The 27,883-nt window shown below is 41.5% G+C and overlaps 1 protein-coding gene across 8 annotated transcripts in view; it reads right to left on the bottom strand.

Moving 5' to 3' along the window:
• AFF2 (ALF transcription elongation factor 2) overlaps positions 1 to 27,883 on the bottom strand; it is a 391,123-nt gene that overhangs the window by 273,546 nt on the left and 89,694 nt on the right. For 7 of the 8 annotated variants that reach the window (XM_088664445.1, XM_060270428.2, XM_088664443.1 and 4 more), the window contains exon 2: positions 9,313 to 9,433. In XM_088664445.1, coding sequence (XP_088520571.1) covers positions 9,313 to 9,433 — 121 coding nt within the window. Of the gene's footprint in view, positions 1 to 1,363; positions 1,474 to 9,312; positions 9,434 to 27,883 lie in introns of those variants that run through there. The other variant, XM_088664446.1, reaches the window with a different exon arrangement.

Below are 27,883 nucleotides of genomic sequence, written 5' to 3'. Positions count from 1 at the left end.
AATTTTAGTAACATTTACTTGGACATCTTACTGGACTCAGTGGAATTTATGCCTAGGAAAGCAGTGTTAGGATTGCAAGAAGCAGCAAGGGTAAGTAGCAGTGCTGTTGAAGACAAAAAACAATGGACTCAGAATACGACTTTTCTCAGCTCATAATCCTTGGATGCAATCTTAGGAAAGCTCTGTTACCTCAAAAAATTTCCTCAGCTTTGAATTTAAATTGAAAATATTATGAGCTTGTGTGCCAATTTTGCACCGAGAAAGTCTACATTCACACACACACACACACACACACACACACACACACACACCAAACATACGCAACATATATTTTTTAAAAAAATTCTGCATAAAACTGCTCTTCAGATAGAAAGTGTTCTATTATGCACTACAGGTTCCACATTTATAAGCATCTATTACAATAGCCAGTGCTATAGATCAGTAATACTCTTCCAACATAGTTATGTTGCATTTCTGCTGCAAGAAAACGTTAAATGATTGCATCTTGTAATTCTGTTCAATAAAATGAGACCATAAGCTTCCGAATTCTTCTCGTGTTTTTTTTAAAAAAACTCTTTCCCCCATCATTCCAACCAATTCAGTTAATTTTTGCCACCACTGCGAGTTTTCACTTTCATATCCCATGCTTTTACTGTTGGCTTTTACTGCTGGCAATGTTTCCTATGTGGATTACATGCTCTGATTATGTATCTTTTCATTATTACAGATCTCTTGATTGCCATTGTTAGTGCACAGAATCGCAGAATCATCAGAACCTATAGCTTAGCAACTGGGAAGGGCAAGCAAAAATCCTTAGCGTACAAGAAGGAACTCAACATCTCTCTTGTTGAGGTATGGAAAGAAAGACTTCAGCATTTGTTTTTGTCCCTGCTTAGTGTGTGAGGTAGGCACCCCTCGCCACATGGGGATATAAGCAGTCAATAGAGTTCATACCCATTGGCTTGGGCTGCATGTGACATTCCAAGTTGAGAGAGAAAAGGTACAAGAAGTGGTTAGTGCCTGCTCTGTTTGTAGTATCCCCTACCAACAGCAGCTGGAGTCCTCAAAGGCAAGTCCGGCCTTTGACCCTTGCGCTGCCAGCCTGGAGCAGGGGTAGCCAATGTAACGGCCTCCAGAACTACAATGCCCACCATCCTTAACCATTGGCCATGCTGGTTGGGACTGGTGGGTGTTGTAGAGCACAGCATCTGGAGGGGCTTCACACTGGGTACCCCAATGGAGAAGGAAAGGGAAGCGCGTAGAAAGGCTGGCAGCAATGGCAAACAGGACCCCCAGGCAGTCTACTATGTTAGACGGTGAAGGTTATAAGTTAAAGCTATCTAAGGGGTTGAGTTCACATTACCATTTACTCCAGCGTGCTCCCGCCGCTGTTTTATCTAAGCCAGGTTCACACGACGTTAGCCACAATCCATCTGTGTCCTGCAGCCTTAAGGGAAATACTCCTCTTTGGGTGTGTTTCTCCTGAAACCAGGTTCCATCCGGTTTGAAAACAGAAGCCACAGTTCTGTCGCGCTCTGATCAAGTTCGGGAGGCCTTTGTGCATGCATTGGTTGGCAGATGTTAGTCTGTCAGCAACAGTCTTTAGGTGTGTTGTATGAAAGCTCCCCGTGCTCCTTTCAGGGCTAGAAGGGGTTAGTTTAACCTCCAGTTTGCTAGTTAAACTGAATTAATGTGTCACAAAATGATGCATGTCTAAAAAGTGTGTCACCAACATGGAAAGTTTGGAAAGCTCTGGCCTAACTTGTTGTATTACATTGCGAGACAGAAAACTTTAGAAAGCTTTTCTTAATATTATTGTTCTGCTCAGTGTTTTTTTTTTCTGGGGGTACGCAGGGGTACGCATACCCCTAAACATTTTGTGAATCTAAGTTTGGCCTCATTGAAGGGCAGTATTTCAATAGGAGTAGGATAATGAGAATACTCCTAAACATTTTTTGAAAGAAAAAAAACCCACTGGTTCTGCTACCATGAACTGTTACAGCTTTAGGTCAGCTTGGTTGTTTGACAACTTTCTTCTAAAGATTGCTTAAGATCTATTATAAAAGAAATACATATCTATATAAATTGTTGCCACCTAGATTTGGAAGTCCTCTGTTCTGTTTTCTAGAACCGCTTGGAGTCTGTTTTGCAAATCTATGATTCACAGTTATTTTCTGTGCAGCAGTTATTAAGCATATCCTGACTCATTTTTGACATTATTATGTTTTCATCTCCAGTGCTTTTCTACTCTGTTTTTCAGACTGTTTCTTCTTTCTCACCCCAAAGAATCCATTTATATGAACAGGAATTTGTACACAGATTATTGCTCATTTTATGGGCCAAAGTTATATCTGAGCAGCAGCTAGAAATAATTTTTTTTAAGAGAGGTAATTTACTAGGGGTAACTTTCTGAAGGAAAGGGGAAGGGTAGCCAAGTGTGAATTGGCTTGAAGAAACTTAATGATTATACAAATTCCCCTGAAATAAATACTTTGTGTGTGTGTGTGTGTGTGTGTGTGTGTGTGTGTGTGTGTGTGGCTATAAGTGATGTGCTTGTTTTTAAGTAGGGGTAATATTAACTATTCTATTCCACAGGAGGATGCAAATCCAGGAAATGACTGAAGAAGGTATGTAGTTTGTTGAGACTAAGAGTGAAGTGTGGCTCTAGTTTTAAACTGGGGTGGGTTCCAGCAGTGCCATTGCTCCTTTAGGGATGACAAATGCTGTTATATTTTCATCCATGCTTCCTCTCCATTTCGATTATTTGTGATACTTAGAAGTGGAACTAGAGGAGGCATAATCAGCACCCATGGTTCTGTCAATGCAACTGTAACAGAAAAAGGTAGATCTAAAGGTATTCAGGAGTTACTTTTTATCTCTGCTGCAAAATGAAATAGAAAATTATCTGGGTCTCTCTGGACAGGTGTATTCCTGAAAGTGTATTCTGGCACATGTTTGTGACACAACAAAAGTGCATTAGTGGTGAGTTTATTCTGCCATATTAGTTGCTCTGCGATGCTTCCCCAATGCTACCACATTATTGCCATGTGTGGAAGGCCTACAGCACATGAAACGTGGAACAATAATAAACCAGAACATTTGTGGAATAAAAAGCTATGGGATTTCATGGAGGAAAGCAATCAGAAGAATATCCCCAGTGATTACCACAACCTGGAGTGTTGTTAGATCGTAGTCCTTAGGCCAGAACCCCAAATCTATTGAGGTGGCCCCAAACTCTTTTGCCCTTTCCCACCTTTTCCCAAGATTATTTTTCAAAGAAACCTTGCTCATAGGGTTAGTCTGCAAAGCACAGCATGGAAGAGACCCCTGCCACCATCTTAATTCCCCAGGAACACCCATCCATACAAATCAGGCAATGCAAATTTTATGCAAATGCACACTCATGCACCTGTGTCCCAAATCTGTTAAGTAGTTTGCAACACCCCTGATCATAACACCGAAGTATAAGATTATGAGGAAAGGGTGAGGGGAATAGGAAGAATGCACACACACACCCCTTTCTGGGGGTTTTCCGAGGCCTTCTATTCAAGGAGCTGTGCACTGAAGTAAATATTTAGAAAGCTCATCAATTGTGTAAAGCTAAGAATTACACTGTATACAAGGAACAGTTTGGTGTTTTTTTAAAGTACACACACCAAAACTTTAAAAAAAACCTCTTAAACTGGTAATTTTGAGTGGCAAAAAAGTGCATTCCGTTTAAGCTAAGAATAAGATCTTTGTGCCTGACCCGCCTCCATCAAGCTGCACAATGAACTTGTTTGGGCAGCAGCCAAAGCTAGCCTAGGCTCAGCCCCCCCCCCCTTTAAACAAGGAGATTCCATTGTGCTTAAGGGACCGGGAGGAATTACGATGCAAATGGTGAACACTTGCTTGCTTGTTCTCCTCCTCTCATATCCTCCCTGCAGTATTGCTGAGGCAGCATTTGTGTAAGGGGTTGGGAGCTGGGCTGCTGCCACTTAGACAATTCTCGTCTTAAGGGTCTGGTTACGCTTTGCGGATTTTCACTTCTGGAAAGGTGAGGAAATGGGAATATCTGGTTGCTTGGTAACAGTTCAGTATTAGCATCAGAGGCTGCTTTATACAGACTGAGACCCTTGGTCCATCTAGCTGACTGGCAGTCATTCTCCAGGGTTTCAGGCAGGGATCTCTCCCAGCCATACCTGGAGATGCTGAGGATTGAACCTGGTATTAATCAGTATTAAGGTAACTTCATATGTTCCTATGAGATCCCTTATGTGTATGCAGGCATCAGCTTGGTCAGCAAGAATTATAAGGAGCTAATATGTTTTCTATGTTGTTTGGAAGGCTGATCTCTATCATTCAGGGGGTAGTCATCACCCAGTTACAGGTGTCTGGGATAAACATTTGATCAGGTACTGCATGAATCCCAGTTGTCTGACTCAACAGTAAGTTTTCTCCTAAACTTTCTTTCTTTCTTTCTTTCTTTCTTTCTTTCTTTCTTTCTTTCTTTCTTTCTTTCTTTCTTTCTTTCTTTCTTTCTCTCTCTCTCTCTCTCTCTCTCTCTCTCTCTCTCTCTCTTTCTCTCTTTCTCTCTTTCTCTTTCTCTCTTATGAAGAACTAGTTGAAAACCCATTTCACCCATGCAGGTTTTTTCCTGAAGACTTAGGGGAATCATAGAATTGTAGAGTTGAATCTCAACTGAAGCATATCGGTACATGATAGATGGCCATCCAACCTCTGCTTAAAAACCTCTAATGAAATGGAGTCCAGTAAGACATAAACTCCATGTCTGGGTTGACTCACTGGTATAATTCTTCACACTTATTCAGAGTCCTTGATGAACAGCAAAATGTGACCCTCCCTGCTTTTTTTTAAAGTGTTTAATCAAGTAACATTTTGCTTTTCCTAGAGTAAAGTGACATCTGGCTGTAGTTGTTCACGTCCCAGGCACTGGACATCAAAACAGAATTTGCAAGCTACAGTTACCGGTAGTTGCTTCTTTGAGTCTTTCAGAAGTAGAGACTTCTGCAGACAAAGAGATGAGCTCTGGTTTTAGCAAGTGCTGGAAAAAATGCCTTTTTTTTAAAAAAAAAAGTTCCACATAATTCTTTCCACAACCAGCTGGCCATGTTCCACGCCATCTGGGACTCTCTTTCAAGCCAACTGGCTTTAAAGGCCATGTTAAAGGTCCTACTGGCCCATTAATGTGCCGAGATGCAAGTGATTCTAATCATTAATGTTAGAGTTCTGTATCACTCTTCTCTACAGAAATATACTGCTATCTACATAAATTATTTCCTACAAAAAGATTCACCTTTCCCTTTTGGGTAGATTTCCTCTTGTTTATTGTTTCCATTCTTTCAACCTGACTCCCCTTTCTTTATTCTCTTATCATCTCAGTGGCCCATAAAGCTCACTTTGCACTGAAGCAACTGGGTTCAATTTCTCAGTTTGAATTATTCCACATCAGTGATAAATGTCTGCATAAAAGGGTTTTAGCTGAATTTCTTCAATGGAACTGAAGGACACTGTGACAACCAAAAGTGTCAGTGAATAAGAGACCATTTGCTTGGTGTAACCATATAAAACCAGTCCAAGACCCTTAAAAAAAGGCATAAGACAAGGAGATAGCTAATCACCTAATCTATCTACAGTCAACTTGGAAGATGTATTTAAAAAGCTGGGATGGTCAGAAAAAGGAATCAATATCAATGGAAGATATTAAATTATATACAATATGCAGATGATATAGCCATAACAGCTGAAAGTAAAAAAAATAATCCTACAAGAAATCCTGGAAGAACAAAATGAAGAATAAAAAAGGTATGAAGGTGAATCTAGCCAAGATTAAAATAATGTTTGAAGAAAAGAATGATATACTATTATAAAACAAAGAAACAGAGCACATTGAAGAAACATGAATTTAGGATTTATAAAAAATCATATTGAGAACAGAAAACCAAACAGAAATAGGGAGGAAAATAAAACAATCCTGGGTAGCCTTTGGAAAACTCAGCTTTAAGATGAAAAACAGAAATATTTCCTCAGACTTGAAAGCTAGAGTGTTTAATAATAATAATTTATTACTTATACCCCGCCCATCTGGCCAGGCTTCCCCAGCCACTCTGGGTGGCTCCCAACAGAATATTAAAGACACAATAAAACACTAGACATTAAAAACTTCCCTAAACAGGGCTGGCTTCAGATGTCTTCTAAAAGTCAGATAGTTGTTTATTTCTTTGATATCTGATGGGAGGGCGGGCCCTTTGCCTGGTTCCCTGTAACCTCACTTCTCGCAGGGAGGGAACCACCAGAAGACCTTCAGCACTGGACCTCAGTGTCCATGCTGAATGATGGGGGTGGAGACACTCCTTCAGATATACTGTGCCAATTACCTGTGCATATTGCCTGTGATGTGCAATAGTAGAGAAAAACAGACCATGGACTCAGCTAGACTGGTAAAGAAAAAGTGATTTATATGTGTTGTATATGCGATGTAACATTGTGGCACCAGATGGCACTGTGGAACCCAATTTTTCTCTACCTGTTTCTCTGTTTAAATTTACAATGCGTTTAACTGAAACGCTTCTTTGATGTGTCTAGATCCTGTCCATGACACAGAAAAGTATGAACACCTTCAGAATAACACCACATGCTCTGGAATGAGCAATGTTATGAGAAAGAAAAACTAACAACTGCATGTAACAAAGATAGAAAGTTATGGTTGTAGTGGAAAAGGCCATGAAGTTAAAATGGACAAATGCAGGACTTGCAGCAAGAAGTGCTTCAGGTCAACAGAATAAAACAGTGTCAGTATGGAGGCCCTACAATCTCAAAAGACCAAGGAGACAACCAGCTATGTGATGGGTGGATAATCCAAAACTTACAGCAGGTTTTATGTGGATGCAAGAAGCAAACAATGGAGAGTACTTGAAGATGTGAGATGCGGCAAAAGAAGCAGCAGAAACAGAATATAAACAGCTCTCTTGATGAAATTTCAGAGAACTTGGATAATTGAGTGATTTGGATAAGTGGGCATAATCAAGTCACAGGGTTTCTCCCATCATTGCCAAATTAAGATTAACATAAACTAGCAAAGCTTCGTTGACCAACAGGGACGTTATGAGTGAGAGCAATGACAATCAGAAGTGAAGATCCAATTAATGTGGGCACTGAAATGATCAAAAGGTATCCTAATTTATGCTATGAACTGCCCCGAGATCTACAAATGAAGGGTGGTATACAATTTAATAATTTATTTATTCATTTTATTCATTTTTATTTAAGGGACAGGGGTCATATCTCAACAAAAGAGCTAGGGATGTAAGGAGACAATGACTTCTGTCCCATTCTGTGTTCATTGCAATCAGCAGTGTTTCTGTGCTGCTACAGATCGGAGTCTTACATTATTCAATTCGCTATGAGCTATGGCTGGAACTAATGTAATTAATTACATAATTAGTTTCAATGCATTTCAGTGGAAGGGAAACACCAAAAACAATGCAGAAAATAGCATGATTGTTTACATAATGCTTAGTGACTAAAAATAATGATGATAGAAAATAACAATGAATTCTGCCTCGATTTCGCTTGTGTGATTTGCACTCGTGACCTCGGACAATCATGCCTTCAGATCCAGGCTTATTACACAGAGAAGACTTGAAAGGTTTCATCTTCCACATTATCTGTTCATTATATGAACCCTAGGTGGTATTTGCCGAAGACTGTCATTGATGGAAAGGAAAAAAAGAATCTGTGCATTTCAATCCAGCTGAATTCTTCAGGGAATGCTTTTGGGTGATCATCAAAGCAGCAGAGATAGTCAAATGGGGAACATCCCTTGGTGATGAAATCACAGGCAAGGAAGTCCCCTGGAGGATTTTCAGAAGAGGCTCTGCTACCCTGCTGATATGCTGTACATTTTCAACCATTCTCCCAAAAGACAGCTTTGGATGGTTATGAGGGTAAAAGAGAGAGAGAGTATTTGCTTCAGAAAGAATTGGTTTTTTTGCATGAGGTGTATACCTTCTTAACCACCTAGGAATTGTGTGCCAGTTTGGAAGCAGTGGCGGTGGCAAGATATGCCAAGTGTTTTCCAGTTAAAATTTTCAGATTGAAACTAAGTGGGTTGTCATTCCTGCAGAAAGCCACTTAGGCTGCATGAACAGATTCACATTCTCCCCCCTCCCCCCAGTCCTGCCAATCCTGTCCAGTTCCATTGTTTTGCCTGGTGGCTACTGCTTCAACACTATTTCCCTCAATACCATTGCTTCCACCTGGATTAGCCTGACGAGTGATATAAACCAATCATGGATCATCTAGCAAACATAATGATGATACACCATTTTAATGAGCAACGCACTTCCCTTTATATGTTTATATTCCTGTGAAAAGTTTGGTGGGAGAGTGGAAAGTAAGATACAAATTCAAAGAACCATCATCCTCAGTCTTTAATGAAAAGTGATAATAATAAAAACATCATCATCATCATCATCATTATAGTATTATTATTATTATTATTAAAAAACACCTTGTGAAATTCAGCAAAGATAGGGGAAATAAATAAATAAATAATTTCAGGGGTCCTATTTAAATTTAGTTTGTGGTGGGGTAGGGTTTCTTTTGTTTTAACTGGAAAAATAAAAAATATAAACCTCTCCTTTCCTGACTGCAGAATTTCAAAAATATGCATCAGGGAGAACAAAGGCTTCTGGCATTTCTGTGTATTCTGTAGATATCACTAGTAAACCCATTTCCCGGCTATACTTTTTCATACAGAAGAAAAAGGCTGCGCACAATAAAAAGTAGCCTAGCTTGCAAGTTTTCTATATTCTGAGAGAAGGAACATTTATCTACGCAAGCCTTAGCTCCCAACACGCAACCTGAAGTGGAACTGTCCAGTCACAAGTTGAACAGCTCAGCGAAAGCAAGGCCTTGGCGGTCAACTCGCACGGCTTTCTTGCAGTGATATCACTGCAATCTCCATAGTGGGAATTGCCATAGTGAGAACTGCCACTGAATTGTTTCAGTGCTAATTATTCTTGCTATTGTAACATCCCTTTGCAGACTAGGTACTTCAAGTGCTGGGTGGATCTCATGCAGAAGAACTCAGTGGCAGCCCAGAGGACCCCCAATTGCTACAGATAATTAAACCAGTCAATGCACTTCTGTGGAAGCTTATTTTGCAGTGCATGAAACCAAGAGGGTGCCCTCAGTGCTGCTATCCTCTCTGAGGGACTGACATGTGATTAATGTTTGGTGAAATTGCGGGGTGGGGAGCGCTGTTTCAAATGAAATTAATGCTGAATACAGCTTCAGTTGTTTGTTTACCTTGTAGGGTTCTCCAAAGAGGTTAAAGCCAGATGTAAAGAAGTCTTCATCCTGCTGGACCTCTTGATTTCTCCGTTCCCATTCTTTCCTCTTTAGTGCATTCCGATCTTGTTCATAATGACTAGAATTTTAAACAGAGAGAGAGAGAGAAGCTGTTATTCTTCTTCGTACTAAGACATTGTTCTTACCAGCTTTAAGTGGAAAGCCTTGCCCAGACCCATAATATCCAACTGCAAGTTATTCAGGTGGGCCGCCGGATCCAGACATTCCTATCTCCAGGACTGGAGGTCCCTGTATCAGCTGCCGAGGATTGTGCCAGGTTTTCAGCCCAACTCCCAATCACCTCCCTGCCCCCAGACTGCACAGCAGAGAAGATGGCAAGTCAAAAAGAACGTCAGGATCATTGCCAAAGTGCCCAGCTACATGTGAGGCTATTGAGGAGAAGGTGGAAGCAAATAGAAACCTCTCTGCTTGGAGAGAGCCAGGGATTGGCTGTTGCCCACAGCTTTTAGAGTTATATGAGCAGAATTCCCTGACCTGGACCTTGTGCAGCATATGAAACAATAAGCTCTCCACACCAAGAAAGAGTTCCAAAGTTTTACCGCAACTGTCTTTAAACTTGTCACAAAAACCCTGTTGTAAATCGTAAACAAGATTTCATTTAGTCTTCACTGTAATGTTAGCTTAGTTTAGACCCAATTCTGGCAGATAGGGCTGGGTGATATCTGGTTTTCAGCATGGTGATATATCACCAGCTAAACATCATGATATACTGATATATCACGATGTCTGATGTAAGAATGGAGCTATGCAGAGGCATTGGCTGGCTTCACAGTTTTTATTGCGTTGTGATTTTTGCATGCCACACACAATACATATACTATGATTCTCAATATATTGCCAGGTCAAAAATTATGAAACTGATTGACTTCATACCAGTTTTGGACAATATACAATCAATATCGCCAGCCCTATTGGCAGGTGCGAAAATCTAAATCAAAGCATAGAGTCAACATTGTGCTATAGTCAGACTTTCTTGCTTACATAAATTGTCTAATAAAACAATTCACAGGTGGAGAATAAACAACAACACATTTCTGTCTGCAGTCCCCTGCCCAAGAAAAAAAAAGGAATTTCCAGAAAGTTTACATTTCTAGAGGGGTAGGATGCAGGTGAAGGGAAGGTCCAAAACCTTGGAGAGCTGCCACCAGACTAAAAAGACATTTCTGGGCTGGATGGGCTAACAATCCAAACTGGCATTAAGGCAACTTCCTGAGTTGAACCCAGAGCCTTCGTCCTAGATAGGATGTACTTCACCACTTTTCCATAGGCAAAATAACATGATAACCACAGTAGTTTAAACTGTTCTATCTACTTATGGCAAGCAGGGCTACATGTGTGGGAGACATTTTAATAAGAGAAGTTTATGCAACCAGAATATTGTAACAGGAGCTTTGTTTTAATTTAAAGAACACCCCACTTTTATTGCTGCTTTATGTGTTTAATTAAATCCCACCAATCTAATCCAGTCTGACATAAATCATTACTAAAAACATAATTATATAGTAAATAAGCAATATACCATTTACTATTTTCTAGTAGGTTAAAAAGTAGATTAATAAAAATCAAGCTCTATAATTGCTCAAATCAATGTACATAATTATAGTCTGTCCTTCTAGGTAGCACAGAGATGTAACAAATGGGATACATTGGCTGTTAGTTGTAAATCAGCACTTTAAAACAGAATGGTTGTGTTGACAAGTCTGAGAGAGATCCTTTGTTTAGGAAATAAAACAAATGAGAAACTTGATTTTAAGATGCCAGATACTACACACCAAAAGCTTCTTGCTTTATTATTAAATGATTTGTGTGAATTGACTTTAAATTGCATATTCGCAGCCAAGTCCTAAACATTTGCACCAAAATATCTGCTTGAGCAAATCCATCAAAATGGGCCTTAGTGGAATGTTTTAGGAACACAGGAAGATGCCTTCTACTTAGTCAGATCAACCAGTATTGTCTGCACTGACTGGCAGCAGTATACCATGGTTTCAGGCAGGAGTCTTCTGCTGAGCTGTGAGCTTTCCACAACTGATAACAGGGGAGTGCACCTGAGAGCAGCAGACTTGCAAGGGGGACATAGGGGAGGCTGTATGATGCACACAGCTCTGTCCTCGAACAATTTTTGCTGCCTTAGGCAGCTGCTTCATTCTGCTTCATGGTAGGGCTGGTTCTGAGAAAGAGTGGGTAAGTAGCTTAGGGGTACTTCTGGATCATTTGCTGTCACCTGAGGCTCAGGGTGCCTCATTGGCTTGGAGTGGCTTCCATCAGCTTCAACTGGTGGCCCAACTGTGTCCCTATCTCGACAGAGACAGCCTAATTTGTGTTGTCTATGCTCTGATTACCTCAAAGTTAGAACCTCTCAGATGGGCACCATTGCCATTATAAGAGAACAAAGGAGGTGTTCATGGTGTATTCTGGCACCTCTTTCTTCCTAGAAGAATAGCACTGAATATAACCAGAGCACAGACAACAGAAATTAGGCCATCCCTGTCCAGATAGGGACACAGTTGGGCCACCAGTCAAAGCTGATGGGAGGCACTCCAGGCCCATGATTCACCCATGAACACAGCAGTAAAGAACCGGTATACTGACCAAAATTCTGTCCTGTGGTTTTCTGTTTCAATGGGGTTCCAAATGGATTATATCTGGAACCAATTAACACAAAAATGAGCACAAGGCTTCCACCGTATTCCATTAGGTTTCCAGTAGTGGCTTTTATGTCATGTGAAAACTCAAACATAACACAGAAATTAACAGTTAGGGGAATGTTGGTGAAACAGAATAAGCTGCCATGTGAATGAAGTCATCATCAGAAGGAAAAGCTGTTTAGGTCTATACTTCCATGTTAAATAATATGACCAGTTTGCCAATGGAATGTGGAAGTGTGGGTTGGTGGAGGATTAAGACCTTAACTCACCCTCACAACTTACTACCTGTCAAGTCCTGCTGTCATATTTCATGCTCAACTGCACCTCCCTTTTACTTTTTGCTTATGGGTTTGGAAACTGCTAAGAAGACGACAGAACATCCATGGAATACATTTGGTCCAGATGTTCTAGCTGCTGGCCCCTCATTTACAACTTTTAGCCTGATGCCCAACACATTTCTTCATCTTTCATCTGAATGAGTCAAAACTGATGGGTTGAACTTACTGGGTAAAGCTCTTTCTCCTTGTGCCTTTCAAGAAACACTAGGCACCTCCTACCCATTTTGCTCCTGTCTACTTTGAACCAAGCCCAAGGAGACTGCAAAAGTGCTCCTCTTGAGAAACTGCAGGAGTCACATAGTTCAAAATACACTGAAGTGGGTAAGAGCAGGGATGGTGAACCTGCTTCTTAATGTGGACTACAGCATCTTTGAGAACTTTTACTGCTATGTATTCTCAGATCAATGAGTTGAGGTTGAGATTCCAACCATACATTCACTGTGATGTCACAAAGCACATGGCATAGCTAAAATCCAACAGTGTTGTGCTTCTATGTGTCTCTGTGTGGGCTGCCTAGAAATGTGCTGTCAAGTCCCACTGTCATAAAGTCACAACATGCTTTGCAGCCAGTGATTTTGGGTTCCCATTCCAACTATTTTGGAGAAGGATGGACTACATTGCAATTATGTTCTCTGATGCTGCACTACTTGTTAAGAGTAGAAGTCGCACACAGGAGCAGGTATTTACATATCTGAACCCATTCACAATGTTCTCTCAAGACTTATAATGCTGTCACTTCAGATCTGTTTGATAGAAGATGGTGGGTTCTGAACCCCAGACCACAACGCTGCCACAGATAACACTCACAGTCAAAAACGGGTATTTTATCTCCCTCTGCTGTCTCTATTACTTTCCATCTGTACTATACATTTAAAGCAGAATCATATACCTTTAAGCAGTCACAGATTCCCCCAAGGAATCATAAGCAGTGTAGTTTGTAAAGGGTATTGAGAGTTGTTAGGCGAACCCTATACCCTTCACGGCACTACAATTTCCCAGTTTCCCAGTGTCCTGGGAAGAGGAACTGATTTGTTAAACCACTCTGTGAATAGTGGCCTCTTAACAACTCTCAGCACCCTTAACAAACTACACCTCCCAGTATTACCCTGTACTAGCTCTGCCTCCATAGTTGGTGGCAGAAATGTTTCTGAATACCAGTTGCTGTAAACCGCAGGAGGGGAGAGTGCTCTTGTGCTTGGGTCCTGCTTAAGGGATCTGGGTAGCCATTGTAAGAACGGGGGGAAGCCATGACTGTAGTATGTGGTATGATGCAGCTTTAATTGTATAGTGCAAATGGTGTTATATATGTTTGTGTTTGTGTGCTGTTTGTGCAGTATGCTGAGCAAGTACTGGTGGGACCCTTGGAAGGGTATCCAGCTATGTTCCCCCCCCCCTGAAATTAAGGAATCTAAGTTCGTCGTGGTCATTAATTTCAATGGATCTACTCTGAGTAAGACTAACACTGGATACAACCCCGAGTATCTTGGGATGAATGGATAGATCTTAAATCTTTCTTTTGCTGTGCATGTAAGTTGTAGCCTACTTAATATATCTCATGCAAGAGCCATTGAGAACTGACCCTACCCCTAATTGCAAAGGCCTACCTTAACCTTAAGCTCTACTGCTTGCTTTGATCTTATGCAAATATACATATATACATAAGCACACCACCCACTCTCACATACGAAAATTCACCTTCCAGACATGGTCACACATATACATGGTAAAGAACAATATATTCCCATATCTCGGTTGGGAATGAATTTAATCTCCATTCTAGCTTTTCTGCACCAGGAAGATAACCCAATATCGATGTTTGCCTTTTCAGCTCAGCATGCCAATGTACTGAAAGATTCACACAGTGTGACATAATGAGGAATGAGCTGTGCTATGATGGGGTTTTTGCAGGGTATAAAGTCACTGATTCCTTACTGAAGCCACAATTACTAATTTGAAGAGCTGTCTAATTAAAACCACAGCTATGTATTTAGCCTCTTGTTACACCTACTACAGTTTTATAATTACAGAAACCTCTTTATCTACTCAATTAAAGTTCTCCGGATGCAGGCAGGTTGTGTTTGAACCCAAACACCCAAAATGGGTCAGAGGCATCCCATGTAACCATCTCCTTGATGATTCCTTAGCTTTGCATTCTTGTTTTCACATGGAAAGAAAACAGAATAAATGAAGCTACAATAAATGTACTGGGAATCTCAGGAGAGATACCCACACAGTGAAAGTTGCTCCCAGTACCTGTAGCTACACAGAAGCCAAGATACTTTACTGTTGCAGAAGATAAGGCTCAACAAAACAGTAGGCTTCTGCAAAGATAGATAGATAGATAGATAGATAGATAGATAGATAGATAGATAGATAGATAGATAGATGATAGATAGATAGATACAAAGTATTTCTGATGCTCTAAACAAGTTCAAGTTCACCATACAAGTAACACAGTCTAACAGACTAACTGCAGACTCAGAGACTAAGGAACACTGAACTGACTGCTCAGATATCACAGATATAGTCAGCACACTGGGCTATTATCATAGTAACTGGCTTGGCTGATCTTGCACCTTTGATTAGCTCATCCCCAGGGTGATTTACACTCATGAAGGAAAATAAATTCTCCTGTCCAGTTACTCCAACAAAATGTTCAGATTGAAATCTGGGGAAAATACACTTGCTTTCCCGGACTTCTTCTGCTCCTTCCTTCCTGAATTTGCCATATGGGTGATCCTACCCAACCAGGAATCACATAGTAGAACTACATAGTACTACTACCGGTACATTGTCATGTGACATGACAAGATATCGGAAAATAAAACAATTGGTTAATCAGTTTTGATTTCATTATGATGCCACTGAGGACAAAACAGAGGTTATGAGTGAGGGCAAATGAAATCAATGGAAAGTCTTCATTGTGATAAAGACTGGGGGCGGGGAACTGCTGAGTAAAGGAGGTGTTTTCGGCATGGCTGAAAACTGTTATGAGGAATAGTGACTAGCATCAGTTCAACCCTGTTTAGGTTCATTTGCATGCTACTGTCTTTACGTTGGCTTTAGTCCACTCACATGATCTGCTATTCTAAAATAAACTCAGATTTGTTTACCTATTACAGGGCTTGGGTAGGAAGAAGATGAACTTTCCCCCAACAGAAAATTCCAATACTCCTAACACATGTCTTGTTCATGTCTAGATACATGATCCTGATATACAGGCATGGGTGGGGTGCCAAATTAAGCATTCTATAAGGCTCTATAATCTTAAGAGGAGAGTCCAGCCCAGTGGGCTTCAATACCTTTGACATGGGTTCTGAAGCATTAAAGGAAAGGTCATCCAAAGAAGAGGTACAGCCATGTTTTAGGTTCGTCATGCTAACCCCTTGAATGGCTCGATTTACTAGGAGTCCAACAAAAGGCAAGTGAAGGCTGGTGGAAAGCCAGGGAAACATGGCCGATGGCTGGCTGAGTTACAGCTAATCGGCTCGTTAGTACAGCTCATTAAGTAGATTTACGGCGCTGACCTTACAAGATTCGACAAGGCGGATTCCTGGCGTTATCATCAAAGCATTGCCATGCCACCTTCCAGGGAAAGATAGGAGCGGAGTAACATACAAAGTGAATTAGAAAGGGAGCTCCGGCAAGCGCATCCTACCTCGTAGCCATCTTGGGCCCCTCCCCCCTACTTAAATATCCACATTCTATTAGGACATCTACTGATTTGTGAGTGGCCTGAGATAGTTGTGGTGGTGATAACGGAATGCGAGAGGCTGATTCCTTGACCCTCTCATGATAACAATCCAGAGATAACTTCCTTTGAAACAAGTTTAAGTTATTTTCCTTTGCATGAAGCTACCTTGAAAGGTGCAATGGTTCTCATAAGGAGACAGTTCAAGTGTGCTGTTTTAGGGTCCACTGTACAGCATCTGATTAGCATGCAGAAGTTTCAAGCTTCACCCTCTGGAATCTCTTCATGAAGCGCTGGGAAAGAATCCTCCCTTCAACCCTGTATTGCTGCTGCCATTCAGTGTAGTCAATACTGATAGGGTTGCCAGATATCCAGGTTTGCCTTGGCCCTCCAGGTGGCAAGTGGAGGGTTTGAATCTCCAGGTGGGCAAAAGCACTTTTAAAACTTTTTAAAAGAATTTTTTTAAAAAAAGAAAACCATAATCTGCGTGCAGCTTGCAAACTTCAGCCTGGCAGGAGTTGGCTGCAAATTATTGCATAGGTTCTCAGGGTGGTGGCGGTAAGGGTCTATACTCCTTTACTTTCTCTATCTACCTCAGTCTCTGCAATGGAGACTGCAGAGTCTGGACTAGAGGAGGTATTTATTTCCATTTGAAGTGAAATGGAGACTAGATGGATTATTTCAGTGGAAAGTACTGGTAGGTGGAGTGGGGTTGGCTTAGAGGCAGAAGAAAACATTGGATCAGGAAATTCACACTGCCATTTCAGTAATTCCCTCCCCCCTTCTGTCTCTGGGGCAGCCCCTTCCCCTGACATAATCCAATTGGGAACCCTAAACATGGGCATAATAAATCACTCTGGATATGTAAAAGAATAGCGTGATGCAGGGGAGGGAAGTACATTTTAGGAAAAAAATAGTTTTCCAACCTAAAATCTGGATTGAAGACAGCTATACTGATTCACAGAAGGGTGTTTTTTTGCTAGTCCAGTGGTATTTTTGACCACCACCCCTGACACTTCCAAGGTCTTAAACAAAGAGCTTGGGGAGTAGGCTGTGACCATGTGTAAAGCAGGTATTTGGAAAGGTCTGCTCTTGGTGTGAAAATAGAATCCTTGCTCTCTCTTTTTTACTTTGGCTGACTACAACTTCCATCATGAATGCAAAACTTCCATTGCACCTGGGAACACCTTTAGCTAAGGTTTCTATCTTAATGTCCAAGAAGAGACATATCTGCTCATTTGTCAGACTTCCTGCATTTAACTTGAATGAAAGGTTGGAAATGGGAAAGTGGGGAGGGAGAACAGAATGGAGTATCCTGCATAATGGCTGGCTGGCTATTTGCCCCATGCTTTTTGTTGCAGGACCTACTTGATTTAAAATAAAGGAAGCTTGTGAGCAGTCCAGGACCATTATTAATCAGTAACAGGTTTAAAACAAATTTCCAGAGGGTCAGCTTTGTTAGTTAGGTTGCAGCAAAAGCAACAAAGAGTCCTGTGACACCTTAATGAAGACTAAACAATTTTGAGACAAACACACTTAAAGACTTTTTAAAAAGACTAATAAATTTAAAGCAGCTATCTCCTCAGGAAACTTTCGCTCCTGCTGGCTCCAATTCTACTGTTTAATAACATCACCACTTAACAGACAGTTGAATCAGATTAATCACAGTACAGCATGTTAATTAAGAAAATGGTATGCAACGCACATATTTTGTCTATACACATTTACGCATCATTTTCGATTTTGCCAGAATGACTACCTCTTTCAAACAAATATTTATCACTGTGCTTCAAAATCAATCTTTTGATGTTCAACAGTTACACACTGAAGCCCTCAAGATGACCATTTTTTTATTTACACAGAGTGCTAAATCTGTCCAAGATTTGCATAATGTAATGTGACAAATGATAGCAGACTTGATACAAAAATAAGAGATTAAAGTATATCTACGAAAACACCCACTGCATGACCCAAAGGCAGTTTATGGAAATTTTAGTTGTAGGGTTGAAATCAGGATCTCCCTTTGCATCTTTCTTTCTCTTGTCTGAAGCCTATCAAATCACCCCCAACCACACACCCTGCAAACATACACATTGTCAAAATCTTGCAACGTCAATTGCGTCTCAGTGTCAGTTTGGAACAAAATTCTGGTGCCGTCTCTGGAGGAAATAAATGTCAAGATCGGGTGATGTTCCTAGTCCATCTTGCAAATCTTGGGCATGCAGTCTTTCAATGCACGCCATAGGGAACATAGCAAGCTGCCTCATACCGAGTCAGACCATTGGTCCATCTAGCTCAATATTGTCTACACTGCTGGCAGCAGCACTCCAGGATTTCGTACAGGAGTCTCTGTTAGCCCTACCTCACCTGGAGATGCCAGGAACTGAACCTGGGACCATTTGCCTGCCAGGCACATGCTCTGCCATTGAGCAATGACATCTCCCCTAAGTGGGGCTCAGAGGGTGGTCCAAGGGCAAACAATGCTTTTAGGTTCAAGAAATTAAGCAGGCATTTGCTCGAGAGCATCATAAAAGAAACTGGATCAACTTCATCACGTTTTATGTGAATTAATTAAACTAAATAGTTTTAATTTGATTTCAAATAAACATGCAATTTATTGTTACTGTTTTGAATCTTATTGTGTTATTATCTTCCTCAAGTGACTCAAGCCAACTGCTGTTTTCATTAATGCTATAGGGCAAGGGTAACAGGGAATGAGTTTAGGGAACAAGGGTGCGCACCAGCCTGAAACATTTGGGAACCACTGGTCTGATAGAAATAGCAACAATAGATTTGCACAAAGAGGCCAGTTTGTGTGGCAACATACACTTCTATTCCCCAGGCAAGTAGTTCCCAAACCCCCTTCCCCTCCCCTCCATGGGCTATTTGAAAATTGCTAAGGATCTTGACGGAACACCAGATATTTTGTTTCCCTGCCTGTTATAGTGATTGCCATGCATCGTGCTAGCTGCTGCATGCTTTTTGCATTACAAATTTAATCCCAACAGTTTGTATTATTGGAATGCTCTAGTTGAGATTCTTGCATTGTAGGGGATTGGACTAATGATCCTTAGGATCCCTTTCAACTCTATGATTCTATTAAATTGTAATACAGTACAATAAAATATGTGCTTCTGACACCGAATCTTCTTCCACTCCTTTCAAGTCACTCCCCCCTGCCATTTCCAATCTGTCCCAGAACACCCACTGCCCCTGTTCCTCTCAGACCAATTATCTAAATAAATAAATATGCTAAAATGTCTCATGGAGTAGATTTAATAACTCACTGGTCCCCATTACATCCAAAGCCACAGAGCATCACACATAGGCAGCTCGTTTTCCCCCAATAAGCATCACTTTGTTTGTTTGTTTGTTTGTTGTTGTTGTTTTAAATGAAATGGTTTATTTCATCCATCCCCAGGTGGTTATTGTTTTCAGGAGATTTCAGTCTCATAACAAAATACAGGGGTTGAGATGAAGAACTGCAGGTATGAGAAAAGCTACCATTATTAGCAACAACAGCAACAAAAATCCATTTTGTCCATCTTCTCAAAAACTGGCAAATGCAGAACTGAAACTGAAATTCCATCCTCTTTCCTCCCCCACAAGGTATTCAGATTCTCCTTAGAGTCACAGCAGGGTACCTATCTAACACAGCCTCCTAATCCACATCCTTTATCCTGGTTGTAATTTAACTGGTGCCAAGACTCCCTAATGAATTTCACACATGTGTACTTAAATTTGTTACAGCTTACCATTTCAGTATGATAAGCAATAACTGGAATGCTGGATTTCATTTTTTCTCCTGCCAGGTATATGGTGGGCCCTACTAATGTCAGAATATTGATACAGATTCATTAATTTGTGTTCATTTTCAGGTCCAGCTACATATAGAATGTTGGGGAGTGGGTCTCTCATGATTAGCTCAATGCACAAAAAGAAAGAAGAAGATAGTGTTTTTACTGTTAACTGTTGTATTTCTCAAATTCAGCATATTAGAAAGAAAATACAAGTTGACAAGGTAGGGTTGTAACAGCATGCCAAAGACATACTGAATATGCAGTTAACATAGCACCCACCATGGGTGTGTTATGCACATGTGCCATTGTCAAGAAATTAATGGGTCTTCTTAATTCTCAAACACATCTAGATGAGTGTCTCCCAAGCACTTTTTTTAAGTAAAAGAGAACAAGATGAAAAAGCAATGGATAATTGAAAAGAACATCAATCTATCCTTGCATCACCAACATGCACCTGTGTGAAAAGATTTCCAGGAATGTACATCTCACAGAAAAGTATGCATCTTACTACCAGTTGTTTCCCTGCTTAATAAATGAGTCTTAATTTCAGCTGTTGCTGTTTTTCTTCCCCTTGCACAACACTGTTCAACCATCATATGTTCACTGGGACCATTCTGATTGCAAAGTGAATGGACTCTGATTCGCACAACCATTTGCCACCTTCTTTGAGATTTTTTTTCTGGCTCCCAGGGCTGACATCAATGTGGCATAACTGCATAAGTACTTTATTTCACACCAGTTTTTGATAATTCAAACTGTTAACTAATCATTTTGAGAAACAGTATGCTGTTAGACTGGAAACAATCTAATTCTTATCAGCAGCCTGGATGTATACACTTACTTTTCTATGGATATATCTCTGTTGCCAAATGTGATTTCACACCCAGAAATATGGGAAGGTGCCCTATATTTAGCCTACTGTTGGCCTCACTTTCCACCCCAAAGGAGACTGGCCATCACTGGGTAGTATCCAACTTACTTAAGTCCATTGATTTCAATGGGTCTGCTCTGCATATGGCTAACTTTGGACTGGGACGCAATTGTTGGGCAATACACACCAACCAAGTGGCAACAGTGGCAGGGTCGACGAAATAACAAAGTCGTCTTCAGTATCTTTGCTTGCTTTTATTTACAATTATATACACCACACTCCTCCACTCCATTCCTCTCATTTCACAATACATCACCACCACACCCATGAACCATCTGGGTAGCTTAAATACAGAATTCAAAATAGTCAATTACCCAATCACATTACAGTAAGCAAACTCCACCTTCAATTATTCAAATTAGCAAAAGCTCACAGGTGTGTTAACATTCAGATCAAGGTTACAAACACACATCTCTGTGTAGCACCATTGACCACATCAGTCTTAAAGGAAAAAACTAACAGCAATGCCATTTACTGCTAGCTATTAGAAGACCCTGATGGATCATGCCAATGGCTCATCTAGTTCAGTATCCTGTTCTCACAGTGGCCAACCAGATGCCTGTGGGAAATCCTCAAGCTGAACCCTCCAGAGTGCAAAAGCACTCACTTCTCATGTGGTTTCAGCAGCTGGTACTCAGAAGCATTGCTGCCTCCAACCATGGAGGCAGAGCATAGCCACCATGACTAGTAGCCTTCAATAGCCTTATTCTCCATGAACTTGACCAATCCTCTTTTAAATGCATCCAAGTTGATGGCCAACATTGCTCCCTGGGGAGAGCGAGTTCCATAGTTTAACTGTGCACTGCATGAAGAAGCCCATTCCTTTGTCTCTCCAGAGCATAGCTGCCAAGTTTACCCTTTTCTCGCGAGGAAGCCTATTCAGCATAAGGGAAAATCCCTTTAAAAAAGGGATAACTTGGCAGCTATGCTCCAGAGTCTTTCATCACTCAGAGTCATTGGGTGTCCCTTGGGGGTGGGTAAAAGCTGTTTCCTGTGGACCTTCTCCACACCATGTATAAGGTTATAAACTTCTATCATATCACCTCTTACTCACATTTTCTCTATACTTAAAATCCCCAAGCAATCACAAGGGAGATGCGCCACCTCCTTGATCATTTTGGTTTTCTTGAATCAAAATGGTTAGAGCTGCTAATTTTGATGGACAAGTTAGCCATGTGCTTGAATCTCTATTTGAAATCCAAGAGGCTTTCAAGTGCTTAACAAGATTGTGTCCTAACTGAATGACTCCAACAGAGGGATCTGCAATGTCAGACAAGTAGGCATTTTATTGCACAATGCTTCTATCACTCTGTCTATTTACTAACAAGTTACATTCTCCACTTGGGAGGACTCACTTATGCAGTGTAATGGCACTTTGCCCAAGCTTTATCAACAATGCAAACTCTTCCAAGGTAAAGCCTAACAGTTTAATAAGATTACTCCTTCTTTTCCTCATCAATTATAGATTGAAGGAGCAATGCACTTATTGCCTTTGTAAGCTGCAGATGGAGTCCCATTGATCCACAGGCCCCAATACCAAGACGAACAGCTCTAGGAGTTCCAATATAAATTAATGCATTGCTTATGCAAGAATCTTCTGGGTGAGATTAATTACTTCTCAATAAATTAATTCTATCTCTGTTGAAACCTTCCTTAATTGCTTCCACTTAGTATAGTAGCATCTGCTATATAAAAATAAACAATTTGCTGATAAGAATGCAAGATGCATTGCATTCCAAATTGCAAAAGTGTATCTTACCTCTTTCAACACCTCCACGGAACTGGGAAGCCACAGCTCCCCTGTGTGAGAAAGGGGAGGACCCAAGATTGTCTGAATAGGAACCACCTGTCTGATGTTTATTCCTTCCAGGGGGGACTCCTGGACTTTTGTTTCCTCCTTAACAATGCTCTTGCAGTACTTAGAAGCTTCCAGCAACACCAGCTGAACTGTGTGACCAATCTGAACAGGTGGGAAAAGAGCAAGGTTGCTATGGTGGTGGGCCCAGCAGCAGGGACAACACCCAAGCAGTTGCCACTTTGGGGGTGAGCAAGGGACTGTCCCCCTGCAGAAGAGAGTGGAGAAGGGCTGCCTGCATTGACACTGCACTTTATTTTTACTGGTACAGGTATTTGGGATGTGTCTCCAAAGGAGGGGTGGAGATGTTGAGACCCAGGGAGCTGACATTAGTCATAGAGGGCAAAGAGAGATATGTAGGGGTGGGGTAACAACTCTGCTTTATCAAAGGGGGAAGTACAACATGGTGGTGGTTGATGCCATATTCTTCCCCTGTTCAAATAGACTGGAAAGTCTTAGCAACAGTCCCCCTGGGTTGAAAATGCTGCTGGTCAATGATAGGTCAGTGAATGGCAAAACAACAACTATCCAGTACTTGATCCTGGATTAAGCTGAGGGTGGTGGTGGTGGTGGTGGTGGTAAAACTCTCTCAGCTTTGCCCTCCGAGATTCTCTGTACAGCAACATGCAAGGTCTGGGGTGTGGAATTGCAGTGGTCTACCATGATTGCATTCTCCTCACCAAGTGCCTTCTCCTGCACTCTGCTGAGTTTGAGTGTGCGTATCTGAAGATGGCCAGGACAAGTACGGCTCCTGTTGGTGCACCACACCCCCGCTGCTCAAGAATCTCCCTTCCTAAGCTAGGGTGGTCTTGGGGTTAGTGCTGGAGTCCCCTAGCTTGTGGTGGTGGAGGACTTTAACATTCACGCGGAGGCTCTCCTGTCAGGATTGGCTCATGATTTGATGTCTGCCATGAAAACCATGAGTCTTTCCCAAGTAAATTCTGGACCTGTCCCTGCTGCAGGACACATTCTGGACTTGGTATGAAAAGCATTGGGGGGGGGGGGAGTGGCCAAACAAAACATGGTTAAGCAAGGTTGTTGGGTTCAGACATAAGACCAAACCCTAGGTTGCAAAACGATAGCTTAATTCCTTCCAGTAGTACCTTAGAGACCAACTAAGTTTGCCATTGGTATGAGCTTTCGTGTGCATGCATACTTCTTCAGATATCCGAAGAAGCTCATACCAATGACAAACTTAGTTGGTCTCTAAGGTGCTACTGGAAGGAATTTTTCTTTTTTTTCTTTTAATTTTGTTTCAACAGCAGACCAACATGATTACCTACCTGTAAATAAAACAATAGCTTGTAATCAAGCAACAAACCATAACTTAACGCTGAGCTTGGTTGGCAGAAAAGAAAGTATGGTTATTCTCCTGAGCTGGGTTGGTGCATTCAAACAAACCATTGTCAGGCTTATTATGATGTGTGACATAGGCACCGGTAGGGTTACTATATTTCAAAAAGTGAAAATCCAGACAGAAAAGTTGTTGAGCATTTTTTTTTGGGGGGGAATGGATTTTCCTTTGATGTTTTGGGGCTATTTCTGAGGGAAATGGGCAAAAACAACAGTACTGACATGGGCTGCCATACATCCAAAAAATATGGAAACCCTTGGCACTGAGTTCCACACATTTTTTGGGGGGGGGGAGTGTCACACATGTGTGATGTCATGTGCATGACTATGTGACAACACACAGCGACGGGATGCAGCCACAGGTAGGCCACAGCAAAGTCCAAAGCGACGGGAGGCAGCCACAGGTAGGCCACAGCAAAGTCCAAAGCGGTCTGGCCCCTCAAGATTGGGGGAGCAAGATTGGGGGAGCCTAGCCCCATAGAATTGGCACCTATGGTGTGTGAACCAGGCCAGTGAATGTACACACAGAGAGAGCTACACACACAAATATCTATCTATCCAAGTACCATATTTTTCCGTGTACTGTATAAGATTAGGTTTTTTCTCGAAAAAATTATGTCAAAAATCAGGGGGGGGGCATCTTACACATGAATATATCTCCCCCCAATTTTCATAAATCTGAGTCCCCCCAAATAGGGGGTGTCTTATAGATTGAAAAAATATGGTATATTATGGATTTATTGATAACTGAATGCTATTTGTTTTATATTGTCTCACCTTTCCAATGACTCTGCACCCATAACACCAGTATAAAATGCTTGTTTCATCATGTTTAGTATAGTTTGAGAAAACGTCCTAGTGTTTCTTTTACTTATAAATACATAGAGTTGAAAGAATCAAGAGACTCTACTTAAAATAATCCACTAAGTACCATCTGGAAGGAAATTAATTTTGAAGATGAGTTTATCAAGTTAATTTGGCTGATACAAACAGACAGATTTGAGGCAATTAACTAAATATTACCCCCCCCCCCCGGTTTCAATTCATTATAGCAAATTAAACATTTTTTCCACTTGAAAGTGTTGTAGTGCTTACATCTAAAGCCTGAAGATGTGTTTATTATTGAATTGCTGCTTTGAAAGGAATCATTCTTCAACAGAATAAAACCAGAGGGTTAACTGGTACCATTTATAATAATTAGAATAGTTGTGTGTTTTGGCTATATTTGTAAGGAAATGGGAGAGGGGGTGTTTTTGCTTGCAAATCTCCACAGCTTCTGGCTGGGGAAGCAATCTGCTCATTCTCTGCTCTTTGTTGGGAATCAAGAGGTAAAGACAGAAACCCCAGGGATGAAGGGTGCATTCCATAGTGCTGTTCTCTACCAGGATTATATTTAGCTTGCAACAGCCTAAGAGTACTTTAAAGTGAGGATGAAGACCCTTAAGCCTGTGGGCCAAGTGCTGGACTGTTGGGATAGCTCAATTGGTAGAGCATGAGACTCTTAATTTCAGGGTCAATTGTTCGAGCAAAGATTTCCAAAGCAAGTAGAAGGTCACATAGGCTACTGTCACTCACCTGGGAAATAAGGAGCATAGCCTTTTGTGCTTTTAGGCTGCAATCCTATACACAATTTTCCTGGGAGAACTCAGTGTGCCTTATGATTGAGCAGACCTGTACAGGTTGTTAATCTCTTGCATGCCCTCTTGGCAAACATTTGCCTGATAGACAAAGGCAATGGAGTATCCAGATTCTCTAAGGTCCTTGGGCAAGCCAACCTACTTGTGCACTCCCCTCTCTTGCTATTTCTATTTCCTCACTGCCATGATGACCAGCTGTGGTTGCTCCATTTCCTCTTCCTTACTACCAGCTGGTGGCTTGCCAGACAGAGAACCAACTTGTAAGCAGGCAGATGAGCAGCAAGCATGTTGCAATGGTGAAGAGAAGAGGCAGGCACTAAGGTAAGGAGAAACTTTTTCCATATGCACTTAAATGATGCCATGGGGGGCTCCCACTGAATGTGCACATTGAACATTGACCCTTTTACCAACTACTTTTTACCCAGATGCTTGCTCCCTTGATCCCTTCTGTCTGTGCAAACACCTAATGGCCTGTCAGGGCCAGGAGCTAGGACGCAGGAAGTCAATTCAGGAGACAGTCTGAACTGAGGAGCTGGGCCAAACATCAAATATATAGGGACAGATGGAATCCTATTGGCTTCCTGCATCACCTGATCTCTGTTGGACTGGAGGCTCCACTACCACCCTTGGGTTATTTAGTTGGTATTTACACTGTTCACTGCTTGCAGGTTGCCATGGTGGCCTAGGGAGTAAAGAGCCTGGGTTCTGGTTCAAGCCTCTTGGTGCCTTAGAAGTACTAGTTCCCCATTTGTTTGGACAGCTTGCTGCAAAGAGAGTGCCCTGACACCACCACCACCTCAGATTATCTACAGGGACCAAATTTAGCTTTCCCATTGAATGCAGCTGTTCTGTTCCAAGGGGGAAAGTCACTGGCTAGGTGGAACTCCCTGATGTTATAAACATTTGCATTTCATTATCTCCCACTCTTGCAGAGTCATGTTTTGCATCTACCATTTCCCCATTTTAATGATTTCAACATTTTAATTCATGATTTATGCTCATGTCAAGTCATGCGGTCAATACCGGGTGAATCTCTCCAGTGACAAAACAGATGCTAAATGCACCGAGAGGAAACCAAAATAAGGAAATATAGCAGTGTCCATTCAATTAACCTATAAAGGAGAGAGAGAGAGACGATACTGTGAGAGTGCATTATATGACTCTAGAGGGCTCTTCTTTTTCTTCCACTCTTCCCAATAAAATATTAGACCTTTTTGTACATTATATTGAACACAGGTACAAGCTGTCTCTACACAAGCACAAGTGTGAAGCTCTGGGGCTGTGGGGAAGCAGCCTTTGCTGCCCAACATGGACAGAATGTGGTCCTGGGGACATGTTCGGCTTCTGTGTGATTTGGGATGGGATGTATGGGCCTTCCCTCCCAGCTGAGCAGGCATTGGCCCATGCAAATGGGCCATCAGTAGTCCTGGAGGAGGTGGGCTGGCGTACCCTTTAAATAAGGACCGTTCCCAGGGTCCCCCTCTGGAATCACCACCAGATTCACCATCCACCCAGTCTGTACACCCCTTGAAAGGTGAGGACCTTGCTATGGTATGTCCAGTTGCTGTATTCAGGGCCAAGGAGATTTTCCCCCAAATTGGTTGGTCTGCAGGTTTTTGTCTACCTCACAGCAATTGTCACAGCTTTGGCTGCTTGGGTACTAGGAAGAAATGTTTCTGTCCAGGTGTCCACACAGGGGTCGATGGGCCATATAACCCTTCCCAATGGTGGCTCTGGCGGAACACCTGATGCATATCAGGGGTGACTGGCTAGTAAGGGTTGACCCCTGCCTTATGCATCAACCAGTAGGCAGGCTGCTTGATAAATAAATAAGTGGATTTATTACACTAGTGTGCCTTTAATCGTGCAAACGTAAGGTTCTGGTATGCACTTGAATCCCTCCTGCAAAGTACTGACAGTCTGGAGGCATCCTCAGGGTGGCAAAACTAATGTCTAGATATGGATGTAAGAAAGCATTGTTTTCTGTTTGGTTCTCTACTCATCACATACAGCATTGTTTCCATCCTACTATGGTTCAGTTTGTCCGCTTGGCATGCTGTCTTACTATATTGTTACTTGCCTGCACCACTGGCGATGAGACTGTCTACAAATGTATAGCTAGATCAGTGTGGCATTAAATTTACAGTATTTGGTGGTTTATCTATCTATGTTTGAAATTATATTTATCTAAATTATGAATTATCCCATTTACTCTGAATCAAAATGCTGGACAGCTTGGTTTCTTTCATTTCCAA

The sequence above is a fragment of the Zootoca vivipara genome, chromosome Z2, assembly GCF_965207765.1.
Source record: "Zootoca vivipara chromosome Z2, rZooViv2.hap1.1, whole genome shotgun sequence".
Classification (NCBI taxonomy): domain Eukaryota; kingdom Metazoa; phylum Chordata; class Lepidosauria; order Squamata; family Lacertidae; genus Zootoca; species Zootoca vivipara.
Note: the sequence above shows the minus strand (reverse complement) of the source record. Positions and strands in the feature narration are given on the sequence as shown.